This window comes from Rhinichthys klamathensis, unplaced genomic scaffold, assembly GCF_029890125.1.
Source record: "Rhinichthys klamathensis goyatoka isolate OS25496 unplaced genomic scaffold, OSU_Roscu_1.1 h1tg000319l_1, whole genome shotgun sequence".
In the NCBI taxonomy this organism is placed as follows: Eukaryota; Metazoa; Chordata; class Actinopteri; order Cypriniformes; family Leuciscidae; genus Rhinichthys; species Rhinichthys klamathensis.
In genome coordinates this window covers 729,341-749,328 of record NW_026606835.1, presented here as the reverse complement: position 1 = coordinate 749,328, position 19,988 = coordinate 729,341, and the positions used below count along the sequence as shown (strand labels likewise).

The 19,988-nt window shown below is 40.5% G+C and overlaps 1 protein-coding gene across 1 annotated transcript in view; it reads left to right on the top strand.

Moving 5' to 3' along the window:
• Positions 1 to 18,538, top strand: part of rbfox3a (RNA binding fox-1 homolog 3a) — a 296,882-nt gene extending 278,344 nt beyond the window's left edge. The window contains 6 exon segments of the mRNA XM_056271415.1: positions 889 to 942; positions 9,277 to 9,409; positions 9,879 to 9,918; positions 12,542 to 12,606; positions 16,105 to 16,183; positions 18,253 to 18,538. Of these exon segments, the coding sequence (XP_056127390.1) occupies positions 889 to 942; positions 9,277 to 9,409; positions 9,879 to 9,918; positions 12,542 to 12,606; positions 16,105 to 16,183; positions 18,253 to 18,297 (416 nt within the window). The 3' untranslated portion in view covers positions 18,298 to 18,538.
• The last annotated feature ends 1,450 nt before the right edge of the window (positions 18,539 to 19,988 follow it).

Sequence of the window (19,988 nt, the reverse complement as noted above, 5' to 3'; positions counted from 1 at the left end):
CAGTATATCTCTTTCTTTTTTTATATATATATAATTTAAAATCCAATTCTATATTTATTTATGTTTATAAATGATCATATAAAATGAATTATAATTTTTTCCATTTAGAAAAAAAATGTTTTTGTGAAATATTTTGGTTCTTTAAAAGAAATTACACTTGGTTTGATACTTTATCTAATCCAGTTTAAAGTTCCCAAATTATTTATGGGCTGCAGTTTAAGCTGCCATCATGTATACTATGAATGATGCAATGTCTACTTTGTGTCCCACTAAAAAGGGATTACAGGTAAAGAGTGATCTCCTCCCCTACAGCTCTCCTTATGCTGTTCAGGAGCTCCGGGGGGAGAGCTTAGCTGAGAGCTGGCTCATTCAGCACAGGGGTCTTGGTGGGGTCCTAAGCTCTTCCGCTGATGCTCATTTCCTCAGACTGCAATAGAGAGAGAAACAGAGAGGGGGAATGAAAGAATCAAATATATCAGCAGCAGTGTAGACCCCCCCAGCTCTACTTCAGCCACAGCCAATGGGGAGTGAGAGGAGGCTATTTTACAGCCCCCATCTATCACTGACAGCACACCGGACAGCACTCACTACTCTCTTGCTCTCTGTCTCTCATTCTCTCGCTCCCTTTCGCATCCTATATCGCTCGCACTCTTCCCAATGCCCTGATATTGCCGCCCCCTAACTCCTTCAACTTAATGTCACCTTAAATATTTTCCTGTCATTTCACATCCCTTCCTGTTCCCCCTTCTTTTTGTTCTTCCTTCCGAATCTTATCCTCTTTATCCCTTTCCTTTGAGTTAGGCGAAAGATCGAGAAACAAACACTCCACAGGTCACAGCGATAAGCATTCGGAGCTAATTCTCTCTTCCCCTGTGTATTCCTCTACAGGCTGGAAGCTGAATCCAGTGGTGGGAGCTGTCTATGGTCCTGAATTTTATGCAGGTAAACTGCATTTGAGTGTTGTGGTCACAGGGTCCCGCTCGGATACTTACTTTGATTTAGTGTTCTTCAGATGTTCTTTGATTTCAAAGAGGCAAATTTTGAGGCAAGCGCTTCAAAGAGACACTTAAGAAATGATTTTAAAACGACGCCCAGTTCTCCCATCATCCACAGTGCACAATGCATTTGACAAAGCAATAGTCAGCCAGGCCATCATTTCCCACTGAGATGAAACAGTGGTACGAGCTGTTTTCTGAACCACAGATTAGGAAGCGTCTTTGTTTGACTGACTTGTTGTCTTTCTTTGTGCTGTTGTTTTCCCTCTCGATCTTTGATTTCTTTATTGCCGTTGGTTCTTTGAGCCCTTTGCATCCTAATGAGGGGGAAATGGTATTACAGTATTTCATTTGGAAGAAGTGCTGAGCACATAGCAGCTCTTTAACGGCCTGCCTTTTTGCTCATTAGACTAAAATCTGTTCATTTCAGGACAGCTTTACAGCAAAACTCTAAATAACCATCGGTGACAGAAAGCAGTAATTTATCATTTTTATCTGACTTTTTTCCTCTCCCTCTCCCCCTCCCTCCCTCGGTTCTGGCATGCATAAACGCACAACTGAACGCAGCCGTTACACGATTCCTCTCGATCGAATACGCACAATGTGCATATGTAGAGCGCATAAAAATGCAAATATGCTAAGCAATCCGATGCACGTAAAATATTTATGCATGCTTTGACCCAAAGTATGCTCTGAAACATGCATGTGATTCCTTCTCTAATCGCAACATATACACCTTTCATGCCTCCCCATCCGTACATACACCTTCCCAAAACATCCCATCAAGCCAGATTTATCGTGGTCCGGTATTGTGCCGAATTTCGACCCCCTGCCAAATTATTACCCCCCTCGTTGAAGTCAGTACCTGATTGCCTATCCCTTACCCCACCCCTAATCCTAACCCCTCCCCCACAACTAATCCTAAACCTACCAATGCTAGGGGGGTAATAATTTGGCGGGGGTCGAAATTCGGCACAACACCTGCACTTCAGCAACCTAGCTTGGGGAGCCGGTGTTGCTTGATTTATTGGATGCTAATTTTTCAAGTCGTCTTAACATGCCTCTAAAGTTCGCCAAGCCTAAACGACACCATATGCCTCCTCTGTTCCCCAGAGGGCGACCGGTGGAGAGGATACAAAATGGAAATAAGATATAGATTTCGCTTACTAAATAAGGAACAGTCCGGAATGCCCCCCCTTCACGCGAAATAATTATGACTGCATTTAATGTACTTTGTTGGGGGAGGGGCGGCGCTGAAATCGGATGTAAAGGTGATTAATCACTGTTTATCAGTCCGAGTTTCTGTGCGGGAGATCAGCGGAATTGGGCACCATAAATCGTGCGCTGCTGACAGCGCACTCCGTCTCCATTCGTCCGGGTGCTACAGGTTTATTGTCCTCAAATCCCATTCAGGAGAATGAATGATGAGGGCCGCCGACTGCCTGCTTTTAACCTCTTCCAGGGAAGTCGGGCTTCTCTCTTCCCCGTAAGACTCCCTCCCTGGCTCTCATTTCTCTACTACTCTAGCTTTTCACAGCCTTCTCTCGACATATATCGCTAATTCTATTTCTCTCTTCATCTAAGCCTGGGGTGTTTTCCATCTGCCCTTTTCTTACTCACTCTATCCTTAAATCTCAATATCTTCCGTCTTCCCTCGGTCTCTCTCTCTCTCCCTCGGGCTCTTAACTAGCACTGGGTAGCCAAAGCTAAATTAGAGATGCAGACGCGAGGCTGAGGCGCTAGCCGTGCACGGGAAATTTAATTGTGTAATCCAGGAGTCGTTTTTCCCACCTCGTTCAATCCGTACAGGCGGCGCGTGCATGAAGGACGTGGGAAACGTAATATTGATTGATTGACAGCTCTCTCAGCCAATGAATTTGGTCCTTGGCAGCATGTTGAGACAAACACGGCCAATAAGATTAAAATGCAAAGTAGTTTTCAAGTTTGATAAAATATATTGAGTGATGTTTGGAAATGTTTGACTTCATTCCATGTGTGTCTGATCAATAAAAATCTCTGGCTCAAAACATACTTTACGCAAGTACGTGAATGACAATTACATGCGTCATTCCATTCCAAAATGTGTCAACTGCAAATCAAAATGCAACACAAATGTGCACTGTATTCTCAGTGTTGCCACAAGGGGGAGCAATAACAGGCATTAATACAAACTGTATTGTTCTGTGGTGTTTTTCTTTTTCTTCTTGGTCTACTGTCTACTACTGTTAAATTTAGTTAAACTGACAATATTTTATAACTAGCTATCTCAACCCTACCAAGTTTGTTAGAGTGTCTAATAGAGTGCCAGAAATAGAGTCTGACTGTGGGTAACACAAGCTCAAGATATTTTCACGTTTTATTCTACAACATAAAATACATCACCAGCTTTTACGTTTCTTGAAAAAGGTGGTTGCTAGCAAGTGGCTAAATGTGACTACAGAGGTTGTTTGGGACATTAAACGTCATCATGCTGAACAGGAAAATTCATACTCACTGGTCCACTTTTGCAGCCTTGTTGTGTTTATACCGGTACTCACACTCTTGCAAACTATTTCAACTCAAACTTTCCAACTTGCAGTTTTTAAATCTTTGAAAGTTTGAAAGAGTTGTCGGAAGCTTAGTGGTGGTGACATTGAAGAAATTGCTACCGTGGTGTAGTTTGTTTATGCTATAGTCTAACTTTAGCTTTTTATTTGTGATTGTATTTGTGTTTTAAAAACTCATTAAAGCAGCACTAGGTTACTTTTCAACCTTCATAATATATTTCCAAGTCTCTTGTGATGGTACATCGACTTACAATAGGTTGAGTGACACGTCTGCCATAGCCGGACGGGGTCTGTAGCGTTTTTAATCGTACTTTTAAACTTCGGGTTTCGGGTAGTAACCGGCGAACAAAGAGAACTACAAAATTCGACTGCTTTACGGCATATACGTCACTTCCACCACCACCCCCACTTCCTTAAAATCGGACGTGCGAGCCAAATGTTATAGTCATGGCCGAAGCAGCACAGAAAAACAAGAAAGCAAAGGTTTTATCGGAGCAAAGCAAAAAGAGAAAAAGAGAAAGTGATCGCGTTAAAGGCAGAACGAGGTTCAACATTGGGCCAGCATTTTCTCGCTGGCGTGAGCTGAAGGAGGAGGGGTGCACGACCGATGCGGACTTGGCAAAAAAAAAAAAAAAAATCAAATGAAAGCCTGTGTCTAAACGGCGTGCACAAGTTTGGTAGGGGCTACATTCTTGCAAGTAAATATATAAGATGTACAAAATCATATTTTAGGATACCTAACATGTCTGTGATATTTGTTTATTTGTCTTGCCTCAAGCTATAATGCAAATCGATTTGTAAAATTTGCAGATTCATTTATGGTAGCTTGATATTATAATATTGACGATATATGGTTATTATCAACCACTCAAACATTGCATTGAAGTATCATATAGATTCAGTAAAACGGTAACCAATAGACTAGGCTACTATAATGACGCTGGCTTTTAAACGTGATCATCGCGATCATTTGTCGTTAGAAAAAAAATAAAACCCATGAAATTATATTCATATGACATGCTGAAATATATGCCACTGTACCTGGGATGAAGACATTTCACACGCGACGCAAGCAGAACACCTGCATGTGACCTCCTCCTACAGTGTTCAGGGCTATCATGGTTGTCAACAATCGCACGTGCATGTAGGATGACAGAGTTTATGACAGTAGTAGAAGACAATACTGTTTCCCAACTGTAGGGGGACCCCACCCCGAGAGCAAAAGTTCCCTGTTGTTACTTTAACGTTGCATTCATTTGTGAAGATTATATTAATGAACAAAACGTGTAAGAATAATACACTCTTATTGATAACAGAGCTTATTTCCTGCAATATTTCAGAAGACAATGGAAAAATCCTATTGGCTTTTTGTCGAGCGAACATTTAACGGTAACTTTAGAGCCCCTAGGTTTATTGCCAGAACAGCAACACAACAAATGCTACAAGTATAAAGTATATTCAAGCGTTCACATCTGTTGTCTTTTTGAGAGCGCGTAATAGTGCACCCATGTGTGTGCACTCCTTTAAAAGAGGTGCATTGTGGGCATTTTATGCTTTTTCAATTACAAAACCACTCGAATAAATCTATAATTGAAATTAAGTAGTCTAATTACAATATTAGAAGTATCGGGGGGAGGAAAAAACTCCCTTTAATCTAGCAATGGTGTAATTTTCCTCATGATATGGGTTTATCGGTGGTCTGATTATCTAAAGACGTTTCACAATAGCACGCAGTGTGAGAGAGGCCCTCATCCGGCGATTTCCAGTCGCACCGTATTAAAGGAGCCAGTCTTGCAGTAAATGAAAGAGACCTGAGGGGTTGGGGATGTAATTGCCCCCACACCTCCATCCAAACAGCCCAATGGGACTCTTTCCAGCGCCAGAGATACCCCTGTGTAAACCCAGATAAATGCAGCAGTGTGCCAGCATCCCTATCGGTTTAAACTGGAGATGTGCAGATGTGAAGGGTTTTTGACCTTCTCTCATGTTAAAATAACAGGTTAGCACAAGGGCTGCAAGTATTTATGCTCACACACACTTTTGCCTTTGTGTGTTTCATAGGCTTTATGGAGTGTCATAACTGGCTGGAATGATTTATGGCTTATTATTGAATCGGTGCTGCGTGCAGACCCATAGCTCATTATGAGATTACATTTATGTACGTCATGGCACACATAATGTACACACACACAAAATCAAAGAAAATATAAGAGCATTGTCCATGACTGGAATTCGGGATAAATTGACCATGGCCTGGCATATATCAGAGACGACCACTGTTTGGCATATTAACACCGACTCTATAGCTTAAAAGGGACAAATTAAAATGTCAACGGCTCCATGCTATATCAAAACGAAAGAGCAAACGCCTTACCTTCAGCCATTTGTCTTTCTTTTACGTCTGATGAAGGGCCACGCCGTACCTCTCCGCCGCTGATTGGTGTGTCGCATACAAGAGATTTTATTGTTTGTTTGTTTGTCTGAGAGGAGATACAGGAGTCAAACGAAAATTATACCAGTACTTGCGAACCCCAGGGCCAAAAGTTTGCTGAATGTGAATCGAAGAAGTCTTTACACCAAGGCAGTGTGCTAAATTTATAGACATACATATATGTGCTCAAAATAAACCCAGCTGACCTCATTAAAAGGGGTAACTTTGACACATATTGACTATTAACTGAGTGCTGCTGCCTCTACAGTAATGATCAGGAGGTGGTGCAGGTTCTGTTTGGGGATATGAAATAACTGAAGAGGGCTGTCCTGCTCCTCTGAGACACAGAATAGACATTGATAGTGTATTCGGTGCATAAATGAGAAAGAGAGCTTTGTGGGCCACACTGCTGGGCTGTGTTTTGCTTGCACAGTACTATGGGTAATTCTGGCTATGTCATTGACTCATCAGGGCCATACTCAGTGAAGGTTAAAGGGAGACTTGAGTGTAATATACTCTTGCTTTTATTCTTCCTACAGTTTTAATCATTTTCCTTATCGGCTTTTTCTCCTTTCCTTTTAATACCATTTGGGTGACTCTCACACTCAAACCTGTCACAAACATGTCTGGGTCATATTTCACCACAAAAAAAAAAAAAGCTGCACAATACAGTAATGTGTTCATGTTCTCCAACATCCAGCTCCAACATGAGCAATTCCTGATATTATTTTGCAAATTTTTTTGGATCTTGCACCCATATTTATCAACTTATTGGATTTGTTTGCCTTTTTCTGTTTGTCTTAGGTCATATTTAACCCCAAAATACAGATATAAAAAAAATGCATATTTTACTTAAAGAAAACAAATCCTATATCATTAATATTATTTGAATCAAGACCCACAATTTTGGCATTTCCCTTCTGAATTGTCTACAATACCAGAAATCTCATTCTAGAAAAAAAGAGAGAATTCAGAAAGAAAATGCCACAATTGTGTTTATAAAATATGTATATATGTTTTTATGTTTACATTTTCACTCTATGGTGGTTTTTGTTGTACTTTCTGTAATTTAATTGAATGAAAACAAAAATAATTGTATTACAGTAATGAGACTCATAATTGAGAACAATAGAAACTCAGTAAGTAAAAAAAGGTAAATACAGTAATGACAATTTTATTAGGAAAAAAATTCATTGTTAATGACAATGCAAAATATAATATATAAAATATTGTGTGTAATTATAATATATTTTCTTTTAACTTTCCTTTTTTTCTTCTTTTGACTTTGGGGTGAAATGAAATGTAGACTGATTGTTTTTTTTTTATTGTTTTTTAAGTGTTCATACTTAGTCATCCAGTCAGATTAGAGTTTGCATAATTGAGAAAGAGCTTTCCGTTTTAATGTGCAATATGCATCTAATGGACTGAGCTGCGGGCATTCTGTGGGCGTCTGTGGCCGAGACTGTGTGAAATGTGACCTGGACATGTTTTCACCCATTTATTGTTACACATGCTGTTTCAAGTTTCATTCTGTCTGTTTCACTTTCACGTCCGTGTATCTTTCCTTAACATGCATAAAGCCTCAGTCTCTCTCTCAACTCTGCCACCTCTCCCAGTCTTGACCCTGAGTTGTCCCTGTTCTCCTCCAGGCTGGGTCTGGCCCCAGCGGTGGCGTGAGGCTGGGGAAGTGTGTGTGGGGGGAGAGAGATGAGGGATGGCGCCAGCCTGTGATTGCATCTCTAAACAATCCTCTCCATCTGCTCTCTCAACCCTGTGTGCCAGAACCTTGTGTCTCACCTACAACAACCTACCATCTCCCCTGCCTCGCACACACCCCTCCAGAGTGTGAGAGCAGCCAGACACTCACACACACACCCCACACGCACAAGCGTTCAGAGATACCCACAATAGAGAGGCTTCCCCAGACAGGGTTTGCCTTACCGTTTCGCTCTCTAAGATTAATGGTAAATATTCAGCTGGAAAAAAGTTTAGTTTAGTTTATTGCTTCTCAATTGGTGTGGTAGTTTATGCTCGAATGTACACTATAGAGGATTTCTCATGTCATTTTTTTCATGAGAAATCAATTATTGAGTCAGTAAATGGGATGCACAATGGTGGTGAGCCAATTTTAGAAGTTTTTTTTTACATTTTAATTGTGCATGCTTATTTATTTTTTTTTTTTACATTTAGATGACCTTTGCCGTCATCTTATGCTCACGAAGGTTAATCTTCAAAAACACAAATATTAAAGGAGCTGTATGTAAGAAATGTATTTCAATTAATCATAAAATGGCCCTGATGTGTCTCTAGACATTAAGAAATCATGTTCATTTCAAATACTTATATCACTGACAACAGTAGTACGGCCACGATATTGTCATTTAAAAAGTAAAGTTGCAGCCCTCAACTGATGTTGATGTTGTCATCTTGTGTTTTGGCCAGAAACCCCACCCTCCACCTATCTACCAATCACGAAGTCAGTAGTGTTTCGGCATCCGGGTTGCCAGCTCTGCTCTAGTTGAAAGCTCCTTGTAGCAGCCTATGTTCCTGCTGGATCCTGCAGCCTATCTGGCAACCTCGAGTCAGGGGGGAGGGGGAGGGGGATACACCGCTCTACAGTAATTTGAAAGTGATTGCAGTACCAGTTTTGGCCACAATCTTACATACAGCTCCTTTAATATTTCACAAGATTTTAATGTAAAATTAAGCCTGTCTCTAAATGTTGTGATGCCTAAATTCACTAGCAGAGCATTCACAGAGCATTTCAATTAATATATTTTAGTTTTTAGGGTTTTCATATTTAATATGTAATTTAATATATTTTAATATTATTTTAATATCGATAATTTACAGATTATCTGCAATAACATGAAAATAATTATTGGTGTTATCGTATCAGACAGAATTTAAATATCAGTCCATCAGTTGCTCCACAAGTAACTTGTTGTTGATGTTGACAGACAGCCCAGAATTCCACAGTGCACCTTTAATAAATATCACTTTTGAGTTTGAAGGACATTTTGGTTTTACGTTTGTACACATTTTGAAATGTATCGGGTTGCACACAAATCTGGGTCCTGAAGCAAAACAATTTGAGAATCACTGGCTGTAACATGCTGCCATGTTTGATGTTTTGTGCCAACATGACGCACCGGTTGACATCCGTCTGAGTTGTTTTAAAGCATCACATTTTAGGATGACAGTGCGTTGTCACACTACCGACTGAAAGCCGATTGGTGGTGACAGGTGCGCCTCTTAGAAGCAAAAGCTTATGTCACCACCTTTCTTCTCTCCTTTCTTCCAGTGACAGGTTTCCCCTATCCAACCACAGGGGCGACAGTGGCTTACAGGGGCGCCCACTTGAGAGGCAGAGGTCGTGCCGTCTACAACACGTTCCGTGCCGCGCCTCCACCCCCTCCCATTCCCGCTTATGGAGCGTGAGTAACCCTTCACCCAAAACATACACATACAGTATCGACAAATAGCTCACCTTGTTTTTGTCCAAGCCTGAGGCCATTATTAGGTAAACTTCTGCACTTTAAAGCACTGTCATAAAAGGGTCATTTTCGCATTATATGTGCTACAGCCTTAACCTGCAACATGACCGCTTGATGGCTATAAAGTGCGTTACACTCTAATGGCGAGCCCTACCAGTTTTCCCCAGTGACAAGACAGAGCATAGCCCATTATAAAGCAACATTGTTTTCCTCTAAGCACAGAAAATGGCCGTCTTTCCAAATCTGCTCTATTTTTTTCCTTTCCTCACTGTCTGGAGTGCATTGTTTTGTCTGCTGAATGAATGGATCGCTGCATAATTTATTTCCTTCTCTGTACACTGCGAGGAAACTCAATGGACGTTCAGCACTGATGTGTTGTGTTTTGTTATTTCTTGTTGGGTTTTTGCAGTGTGGTTTACCAAGATGGCTTCTACGGTGCTGAGATCTATGTGAGTATACTCGGTTTTGCCCATTCTGCTGCTATTCCCACTGTTTCAGTAAATTAAGGAAAGTTTGTATGCAACGTTGAGTTCGCTGAGCCTAACCTAAGCAGCTGGTGCTGAATCTTTCATAAGGGCAAGGGTCAGCTCAGGTCACCATGTGCAAATCCACTAGGATGGCAGTTTGTAGTGTACTAAATACCTTTTTGGGTTCCCCTGTGCATTCCACTACATGGAACAATGAAATCACACACGGCTAAACCGTCTTCCTTTGAAGACTGTAGTTGATCTCAATGGATTGTATGATAATGCTAACATGTACAGTGTGGATTGAACCAAAAACAAACCCCCCTACGCACTTAACGTCTCATTCTTCCACATTTTATCTCCTCTGCGGCCTGGTTTCGCTCTAAGTGGGAGGAAAATCACGCCGGATCAAGTTGATGAAGTCGACGTTACAGTGTTTTTGTTTTAATTTATGGCGCGCGTTTGATCCGCCTTTCCCTCAGCTTCCATTAAAATACAGCCCAAAGGCCTCACTCTACAGCCCGAGATTGTGCCCAGGCCCTATTGTTTTTGACAGGCCGTCAGAACGTATTAGTCTGTCAGGTGATCAGAGAGCGTGCCTCCCTTTCCCGGGATTATTTCACTGCATGAAAAATGGAAATTAATTCATCATTTAGATCTGAAACAGGACAAATGAACATGGACGTAATCGTGATGCCTTTACCTGGCATGCACAATAGTATGATTGCCACCAAATTAGCCAGGACCGGGGCTTTAACCCCAGATAGATTACAGTCGAACGGATTTTGATGAATGCATGTAACACGTGTTCATTTGCCAGTGAAGTCAGAATCTGCCTCTACGGACTACCCGATCAACTTTTGAGTAGCCTGAAAGCAAGATAACTTATATAGGAATTGTTGGCACAACAAATTATGATTCTCTCAATAATTACTGTCAGTGTTTTCTCACTCTCATGTCGTTCCAAACCTGTATGCTGATTTTTAAATAAATCTTCTCTATATAGCTTTTCTTCACACATACAATAACAGTTTTATAGTGACCAGGCTCTATCAAGCTCTAAAAAAGCACGGTTAAAGTAGTCTTTAAGACTCATGTTCAATATATTTACTCAAATGATTTGGATCAAATGATTTTTTTAAAGAAATTAATACTTTTATTCCAACATGTAGTGTCTCGTAACTTAATGCCATGATGTCAAGCTCGAGATTTTATGGTGGTCATTATAAACTGTCATTGTATGGAAAAATAATCTTTTTCACGTTCCACAAACAAGCACACAGCAGCATACGTGTTTGGAAGGACGTGAAGGTGAGTCAATAATTACATGAATAATATCATATGTGGTTTATCTATCCATTTAAATCCATCTGTGTGGGGAGTTGGTGAAACCACCGGAATTAAGAATCTGTAACTTCTACGGGAATCCATGTACACACTTTTCTATGACCTGATTTTTCTTCAACTCCAGTAGCTAAACATTTGATCTTAGCAGAGGAGCATTGGACATTAATCCCGAGCTGAAAAATAAATGAGAGCATCTATAATTCAGCGTGCAGTCCTGTATCTGCGATGCCTCAGTCCTGCACGCGCTCTGGCACCGCGATTATTCACATAATGTACCAGTGATGTCAGCGAGCTAAAATCACAAAGAGCGGAGCTGCGTTTCATTAAAACAGACAGTTCAATAAACACCCCAGCCACTTAGATACTCGCTTGCAGCCAGCAAATACATTCCCTGTTGTTTAAAGCTTGGCATGTTTGTAGTGTAAGCGTTCACAAAACATCACCCGGAGAAGACTAGTAGACAGCGCTCGGTTGTTGCAGCTAACCATCTCGACTAATGTCTGATGCCGCGTACAACTCGACTATTAATAGCTAGCTTGAATGGAGCAATTAATAGCTTTGTCAGATGTCATCTAATGCTTATACAAGCAATATTTAGTGTTGTCTTGTGCCGTTCTCCAGCCACGGATGAGCACGTTGTGTGTGTCAAGACCGCTCCCCTGGGCACCGAGCCAGGGGACTCGTATTGGCCAGCCACATTAATTAAAAGGCCCCTTCAATAGCTTCAGCCAAATCTTCCATTTGGTTCATTCGCAGTAAGCAAACATTGACTGATTTTAATTGTTTATACCAGATTGCCACTTACCATGCTGATCGATAGTTGCCCGGCCCTGCCATTTCAATTGATGGGATTGATGCGCTCTGGAAAGACAAGCCGTTGGTTGCACCACTATTGCTGCACTCAGCTTAGATAAGTGAAGACGCTCAGATGGTTCGCTTTCGGACTTGGGCTGTTAAGCATCTGTGCCGAGATCTATATGAAGAGCTAATGCAGTCAATCTGACAATTCCCCATTAAACAAAAAGGCTTCACAAAAAGCTGTATTGGCAAACTAAATACCACCTAAATCACTCAGCGCTGATTTTAGTGAGCATTGACAGGCCTTTTCAGCAGCACTCTTAAGGTTGTAACTGAGCTTTTGGGATTCACTGCATTGTTAATGTATGAACAGTCCAGTTGTATTGTGGTTCTAAAATTTCATGTCACCCATGTTCTGCTGTTTGCATTTGTCTGACGGATGCCCTTATGTGATTGACAGGGTGGCTATGCAGCATACAGATATGCCCAACCAGCCGCAGCAGCTGCAGCGGCCTACAGTGACAGGTAAGAGTCCAGCAGCACTTCCTGTTTGGTTTAAAGTTGAGAGGAATTAAGGGCCAGATTACCGCGAGAGCGCAATTCCAAAAAAGCGCCGATGGGAGTGGAAAGTTCTGCAGCTAGCGTCTGCTTGAAGACATGCTTTTTTTAGGCGGTAAATAATGGCGCAAATACCAGTAAATTTAATTAGCACAAACCTTAGTAAATCATGATTCGTTTAAATTGCATATGCAATAATAATGTCCACGCCGTTTCAGCGTTCATTTTTCACTGCGTGTCTTTAGTAAATCTTAACAGTCGTTTTTTAACGCCAAATGAGGGTTTGCGCTGGCACAAGCTGTTAGTAAATCTGGCCCTATCAATTTTACAAAATGTATTTTTATGGCTGTCAAAGTTAACTTGACAAATGTAATGTTTGTTTGTTTTTACTTTTCTACCAATAATTCTGCTTTTAAAGACAGCCTTTGTTATAATTATTTAAGAATTTTAGACATTTAGATTTAGATATTTCTTTATATTTTAAACAGCAAAGTTACAATAGATGGTCTTGGGGTTCGGTGGCATCAAAAAACCTTGGGATAAACTTTTTTTTTTTTAAATGCTTTTTAATTACCCTGCCCCAACTTCCGGTTTCAATAGAAAATGTCAATACATCAAAATTTGCAATTATGAAGCTGCTTCATAGTGTCCTACATCATTATTTGATAAATTACAATTAAGATAAAAAATCTCCTTCTCTGGTTTAAGAGAATAATCTTATCCATTGCTTATCCATCCGAAGTACTTCTGGAAAGTGTTTCCTCAGCTCTGAAAGTCCGGTTTGAGTTTACAGATGTGCTCTCTCATTAAACTGGCTTAAATGAGATCATTTAGACACCCCTTGCCTATCTTTGATAAACTCTCACCCTTTAAACTTGAATTCAACCTGAATTTCTGTAACCACTTAGCTTACTCACTTCAGGCCACAGGGTTGAGTGTATGTGTGTGCGTGAAGACGAAGGTGGTGCAGGGTTGTCAGTAATTTATCCAGGACCTGTGGGGACCCTGTCAGGTTGGATCAGGCCAGGCACTGGTTTAATCTAGGCAAGATTGAGCGTGTCAGTGCCGATAAGGCACGGCCCTGCCTGCCAGCCTGAAGAGCCCAGATAATGTAAGATTTATCAGAGCCAAGCACAGATCCACATCAGAGCAGGTGACAAGACTGGCATTCCACCGCGCTTATTTCAGCCCCCTTCCTGCGTCCCCTCTTTCACTCCAGCTCTCTTTTTCTCTCTCCACCTCTTTCTGCATCACTTGTCGTTCAACTCCTTGCTTTCACATAAGCCAGCTCTGCGTTTTGCACTCTAATTTGATATGTCATGGCGAAGGGGGTTTAAAAGTGAGTGTTTAAATGTCACAGACTTTTGAACTAGCCTCTTTAAAGAGCGTCATTTACTCTCATGACTTACTTTCTTCTGTACAACATAAAAATTATATTCTGAGATGTTTTTTAACTCTTGTTGTCAATGCAATGAAAGTCAATGGGGTCCAAAACATTAGGCCTTATTGACTTTCATTGTGTGGCAAAACATTTTTTTCAAAATGTCTTTGTGTTAGTCATAAGTCATACAGGTTTGGAATGGCAAATGAAATGATCAATTCTTGGTTTATCTCATGTTGTTTCAAGCCTGTATGACTTTTTCTTATGTTGAACATGAAAAGAAGATATTTTGAGAAACCTCTGGGGGTTTTTTTTGTCCATACAAAAAATTGTCTTTGTGTCCCAAAGAAGAAAGTAAGTCACAGAGGGGTTATTAATTGAAGACAGAATTTTCATTTTGGGGTGAACTATCCCTTAATTATCGAGTGGAGACCACGTTTGAGGTGAGAAAAATACAGCCCAAAGGCCTCACTCTACAGCCCAAGAATCCCTTTTTGAATATGGCTAGAACTGGCTATCCAGGTTAACTTTGGATGGGGTAATTCCCGCTGCCTGGTTAAGATGCAGGTTAAGTAGCCCGGCCCGGCTGGAGTGTTACGGGGATTCCCAGCCGCCCTCGTCTGCACTGTCTGTCACAAGCAGTTAAAATCCCCTCCGCTCAGCTCTCTCACTCCACTGAGCTGGCCTGACCTTTGATGTTGTAATAATCCCGGACGACAAAAACCTGGTCAGATCCGATAGTATTTCCATATGTAATAGCATGTCTGGGCCCAGGATTTTCCCCGTCTCTTCTCTTTTCTCCTCGCTCAGTCTGTGCCCTCGGCACCCGGCTCGGCCTGCCTTATCTGCTCCCTGCAGGCCCTCATTTGCAAGCGTGTGTTTGTAGGGAAAGTCAACAAATGAAGAAGGGAAGTGTTGGGGGTTAATAAATAAATAAAGAAAGAAGTAAGGCCCATCTTGGAGGAATTAGTTCCAAATCGGTACCAATGAAAAGAGTCAGAGAACGCCACCGCCGCCACCAGCCCTGTGCCTCTTTACAGAGCAGCCTGGGTAAACAAGAGAGGGCAAAGGAGCATGAAAAGGATAAAGAGAGCTGTGAACATAAACTCTCTGCCTCCTTCACTCGCTTTTTTAATGCACACGCACAACAACACAAAATCCAAAGCATCCATGCATCTCTTTGCTTGCTGGGTCTTTCCTGTTCGCAGTACCTTTAGAACTTTGTAACTTTTAAAATGAATTTGCTAATGTTGTCATTTAAGGACGTAATTCTATAAAATGGTTTGCCATTCATTTTATTTATTTATTCAAATTTGATTATTTACACAGTAGCATGAAAAAAAACAGGATTCCTAACAGGATGTAAATAAAGGGCTGATGTTAGCCATTGCTTAGTGAGGGACTAAGAGTTAGCTTACATGCAGTGTGTTTTTAAAAAAATTATATTTTAACCAACTTTTAAGATTATCATACATATTTCTGAAGGAAATTTCTGGCTTTTGTGAGTTAAAGGTATTTTACAAATTCTAACATGGAAAGGGATTTTGAGAACAGGAAAAACAATTACACCATGTTTTTTTCTGAAACATTTTGATTAGAGGAATGATGAAAATAAAGAAACACCTGGAAGATTTCTTAAAAAAAAAAAAAAATGATAAAAAAAAACTAACATGATTTTCCGACTTATGATGGTGACATTAAAATGTACTGCATGGTAGAAAGGACCCTGCAGTTCTGCTGTTCATTTCTGTTTCCTGTTTCTACTTTTCTCTTTTCCACGTTTCTTTTGTGTCTTGTCCCTCTCTGACCAATATCATTGTTTTACCACATGCTCATAAGATAAAAATACTTTTACTCCAAAACAATAACAGAGCACCTATCACTTTTAACACACTCTTACCTTTATACTGTGTATTTATGGCAAGCCAGTGATTGCATTTTTATCAGACAGGAAGAAAGAGAGGGCAAGAGAGAGGGAGGAAGGGTGTAGTGATAATGGATCTAGTTCAAATGAACAGCATTCACTGGAGCATCCCATCTTCTCGAAGCTTCAATGCTCCCTCCGTTTCTTCCTTTCCCTGTAGCTATGGCAGAGTCTATGCAACAGCAGACCCTTATCACCACACGATTGGACCTGCAGCCACGTACAGCGTGGGCACTATGGTGAGTCATGAAACATTAATACATGTCCTAACGTTACACAGACCCGAGCACCCCAACAACATACAAGGCAGAGCCCAGTGCAACCGTAATAATGCTGAAAGATATCGTTGTGCATTCTGTTCAATTTATTTGAATTATGAGTAGAATGATTGTAAATATTATGAAGCGAATGGTAAATGAAGCATGTGCGGTGAGCTTGGAGATATGTAGTTGGGGTGACTGAATTCTTAAATATTGTACATGAACATATTCAGGGTCCAAAATTACCAGCCATAAATTTACAAGCCCTACACTTGTATTTTGCTTTATTTACACATTTATATAGAACGCTAGATAGATAGATTGATGAATGAATCATTAAAAATACATACAATGTGATTTTGTTCCTCATATTTTTGTTAGCTCTGGAGAACAAAAAACAGATCGTCTGATACATTTTTACTGAGGAAAATATTTAAGACTATGCACAAGTCGCAAAAGATATTTTCTTTAGTAGATTAGAGAGATTTTATTTTTTATTTTAATCTCTCACCTCAGCCACATCAGCAATTATTCATACAGATAAAACCAAGTAATATTGCAACCGGCCAACTGACAAAGTGTTTTATTTACTCGCCAAAGCCATTTGTTCATGTGCTCACATTTGGCGCTTGGAAAGTGTTAATTTTGGACCCTGTTTGCATCTGCATTAATAATGTCAAGAGTGTAGATATGTGTTCACATATTCTGAGACTCATCAGCTGATATATGTGTATGTGACAGTTTTTCAAGATGGATCCTGAGCATTTTGTATCTCATTAAATGCAATGGGTAACCCAGCATACTGACACTTGATTAGACCTTCCAAATGCATATCAGCATTCTCAATCTGATGTGGGGATCGTCGTCCTGTTAATGTTTGTTTTTAGCTAGCTTTTGCAGCTAACATCAAAGATGAAAAATTCTAAAACTCCTATCTGAACACAAAAAGAGAAAACTCTTTATGATTTGTTTTTTTTGCGGCTGTTGGTCGGGACTTTTCTCAAGATTAACGACCATCAAGCTCGTGCAGCAGCGTGCCGAGGGAGATTAAAGAAAAGGCGAGAGATAGAGGGAGAACGACAGGAAAAAAAGAAAGAGAAAAAAAAAAGATTCCATCGCACCCACCTCCCCCTGCCCATGAGGCTTATTGGACAAACACTCTGCCTAAGACAAATGACTGGAATTTACCAAGTCGACATCCGTGTGATTCTCAAAACCGTACTATTCCCCGGTGCAGCTGCTAGCTAAAAGCTTTCATTAATTAAGACCATTTTTTCCTCTTCATTTACTTAATTAAAACTGTGGCCTGTGTTGCTTTTTTGCCTCCTTTTTCCTTTCTTTTTTTTTCAAATTTTCCTCCCTTTCTCAAGACTTCAATTTGCCACTTTAAGGCATAGCAAATATCCTCCGGTCGAACGAGGCCCGCTGGGGGGCCGAGGTGAGCACTCAGAGTTCTCAGTGATGCCAGGACCGAACCGGTTGCGACTCAAATGAGCAGAACTCCTCTCAGTACTTGCACTGAGCCTGCTGAGAATGAAATGAATATCATTAAATCATATTTGACCAGCAGATCACAAGTTAAGAGTATTTAATAATGAGCCCCTCAGAGGGTAAGAAAAAAGTTAGTTTCCTTTGCTCTCTGTTAGAACAGAATTCATTCCACGTTTAAGGCGTGTGTGTTTAGCACAGGGTCGGAGCTGAGGAGAACGGCCCATAGAGCCTTTGAAGTTTTTTGTATTTGGCAAGAGTTAATAGGCACTACTGCAGTCCGGTTAAAGAGAGGTCTGAGAAAGCAGCGCATGTTAGATGTCTCCAATCAGATCAACCTATGGGGCAGAGGCTGATGAAATACACCAGCAGGATTCAGCGGCCTGTTTCAGTCGCAACCCGGTTTAACCGCGAAACTCTGAACTCTGACACCGACCCGCCCTGAAATTCACACTGTAATTTCCTTACGAAAGGGAAGAAAATTTCAAGAACTGTTCACCCCAAAGAATCTATTTAACACTGATTGGGTCCTTTTTGTTTTTTCATCTTTGATGTTGCAGGCTAGCCTTTACAGAGGAGGTTACAGTCGCTTCACACCCTACTAGAGAGAGAATCAATCCCCCGACCAAACAAACAAAAAAACAAACAAACAAACAAAAGAAAGCAAACACAAACAAACAACCCACCCACCTCCACCTTCAAGGTTTGCAAAGCGCGAACCTACCCCGAACAGTCACATTTGGGCTAAAGCTCTGCTTATCATCCTGCGGTTATCCAGCATTTCTGTTGCTTGGCTATTGATTTGGAATCTGTTTTGTTTGTATTGAAATGTGTGGTCCGGGAGGGGAGGGGCTGAGTGACAGAGAGGAGGGGGAGGGGGGGGGGCTGTCCAATGAGTTTTCTCATTTAGTCGCGGTGTAGATTTATGGCCATGAGCTCAGCTGATTTATGTGGACAGGGAGTGGGCCAGGAAGTGAGTTTATTTGCCTGACTAAATGGCACAGCAATGAGCAACTTGAGCAAAACAACAGCACTGCTAGACTCGCACACGTATATTTGCAGTCTTTGCATTAAAGGCCCCACTGAACACCCACTTATTAGAAGTGACGATGACTGCTATTCATTACAATGAGAAAAGAAAACCTCTAAGGTTTGCTTATGCTATCTGTAAACTAATATAGCCTTACTATTTTTTCTCCAGTAAATATCAATGGGGAACATTCATTTACAAATCTCTTATGGAGTCTATGATTGTTTACCAAAACTATATTGCAGTAGTGTTTAAAATGATAGTTAGCTACATGGACCCATCATGAAGATTTTCAAGTAATTCTCTGTCACTCACACCCTCTTTCACTTTGACGTACTGTTATATAACTCAATGAATTTATTGTCTGTATAATTGCAACTATGTCATTTGGGGAGATTGATGTCAAGATTTTTTTAAAGTTTGGTAAAAAAATATATATATAAAAGTATTCTATTGCCACAGATGGACTTAAAATACATTTTATGGGAATTTAGTATTATTTTGGTCGTTTATTTCCCCCACAAATCGTTAGGGGACGAGCACCGAAGGAGCATAGGCACCTATTGTAATCATTGGCTTTCTTATTATTCTTCCGTTTCTTCTTCTTCTGCTCTTGAGTCTGTGGCAGCCCACAGAACCGCTTATGAAATTAAGCACATAGATAGAGGACAGTCTGTAATGTCACTATAGCAATCCTCAAAAACTCCAGCGCCACCAACTGTCCAAAGTTGCACTCACATTTATGCTAATAACTTTTGAACTGTAAGGGCTAGAAACAAAATTAGTTTTTTCTTTGATTCCTTGGCTCAAGATGATTCTGTCACCGCCATTTTGAGTTAAAATTTGCTGAGTCGAACAATACCTAATTTTCTCATTTTTGGCCTTTATGAAATTTCCAAAAATGCTAATAACTTTGAATTAATTTAGCCTATTGTAATCAAACTTATACCAATAGTCTGCATAACTTCCTGTCCGCCATTATGATTTTCTTTCAAAACCTACTTTTTCAAACTTCTCCTAGACCGTTTGTCCGATTTTCACAAAAATCATCTGAAATTTGAGGCATATTGGCCAAAAAGACTCTGAGTCTGTATCTCTGCAATGCTTTGGCATATTGACACCAAACTTTGTGTCACCTCACATCAATTTCATAACAGCGCCACCTACTGGTCAAAAGTGATAAACCATTCAATCATATTACTAGGGACTGTACTAAGGATTTTTCAGCCATTTTGCCTAAATGGTTTGCCAGTTGGTCTGATGCTC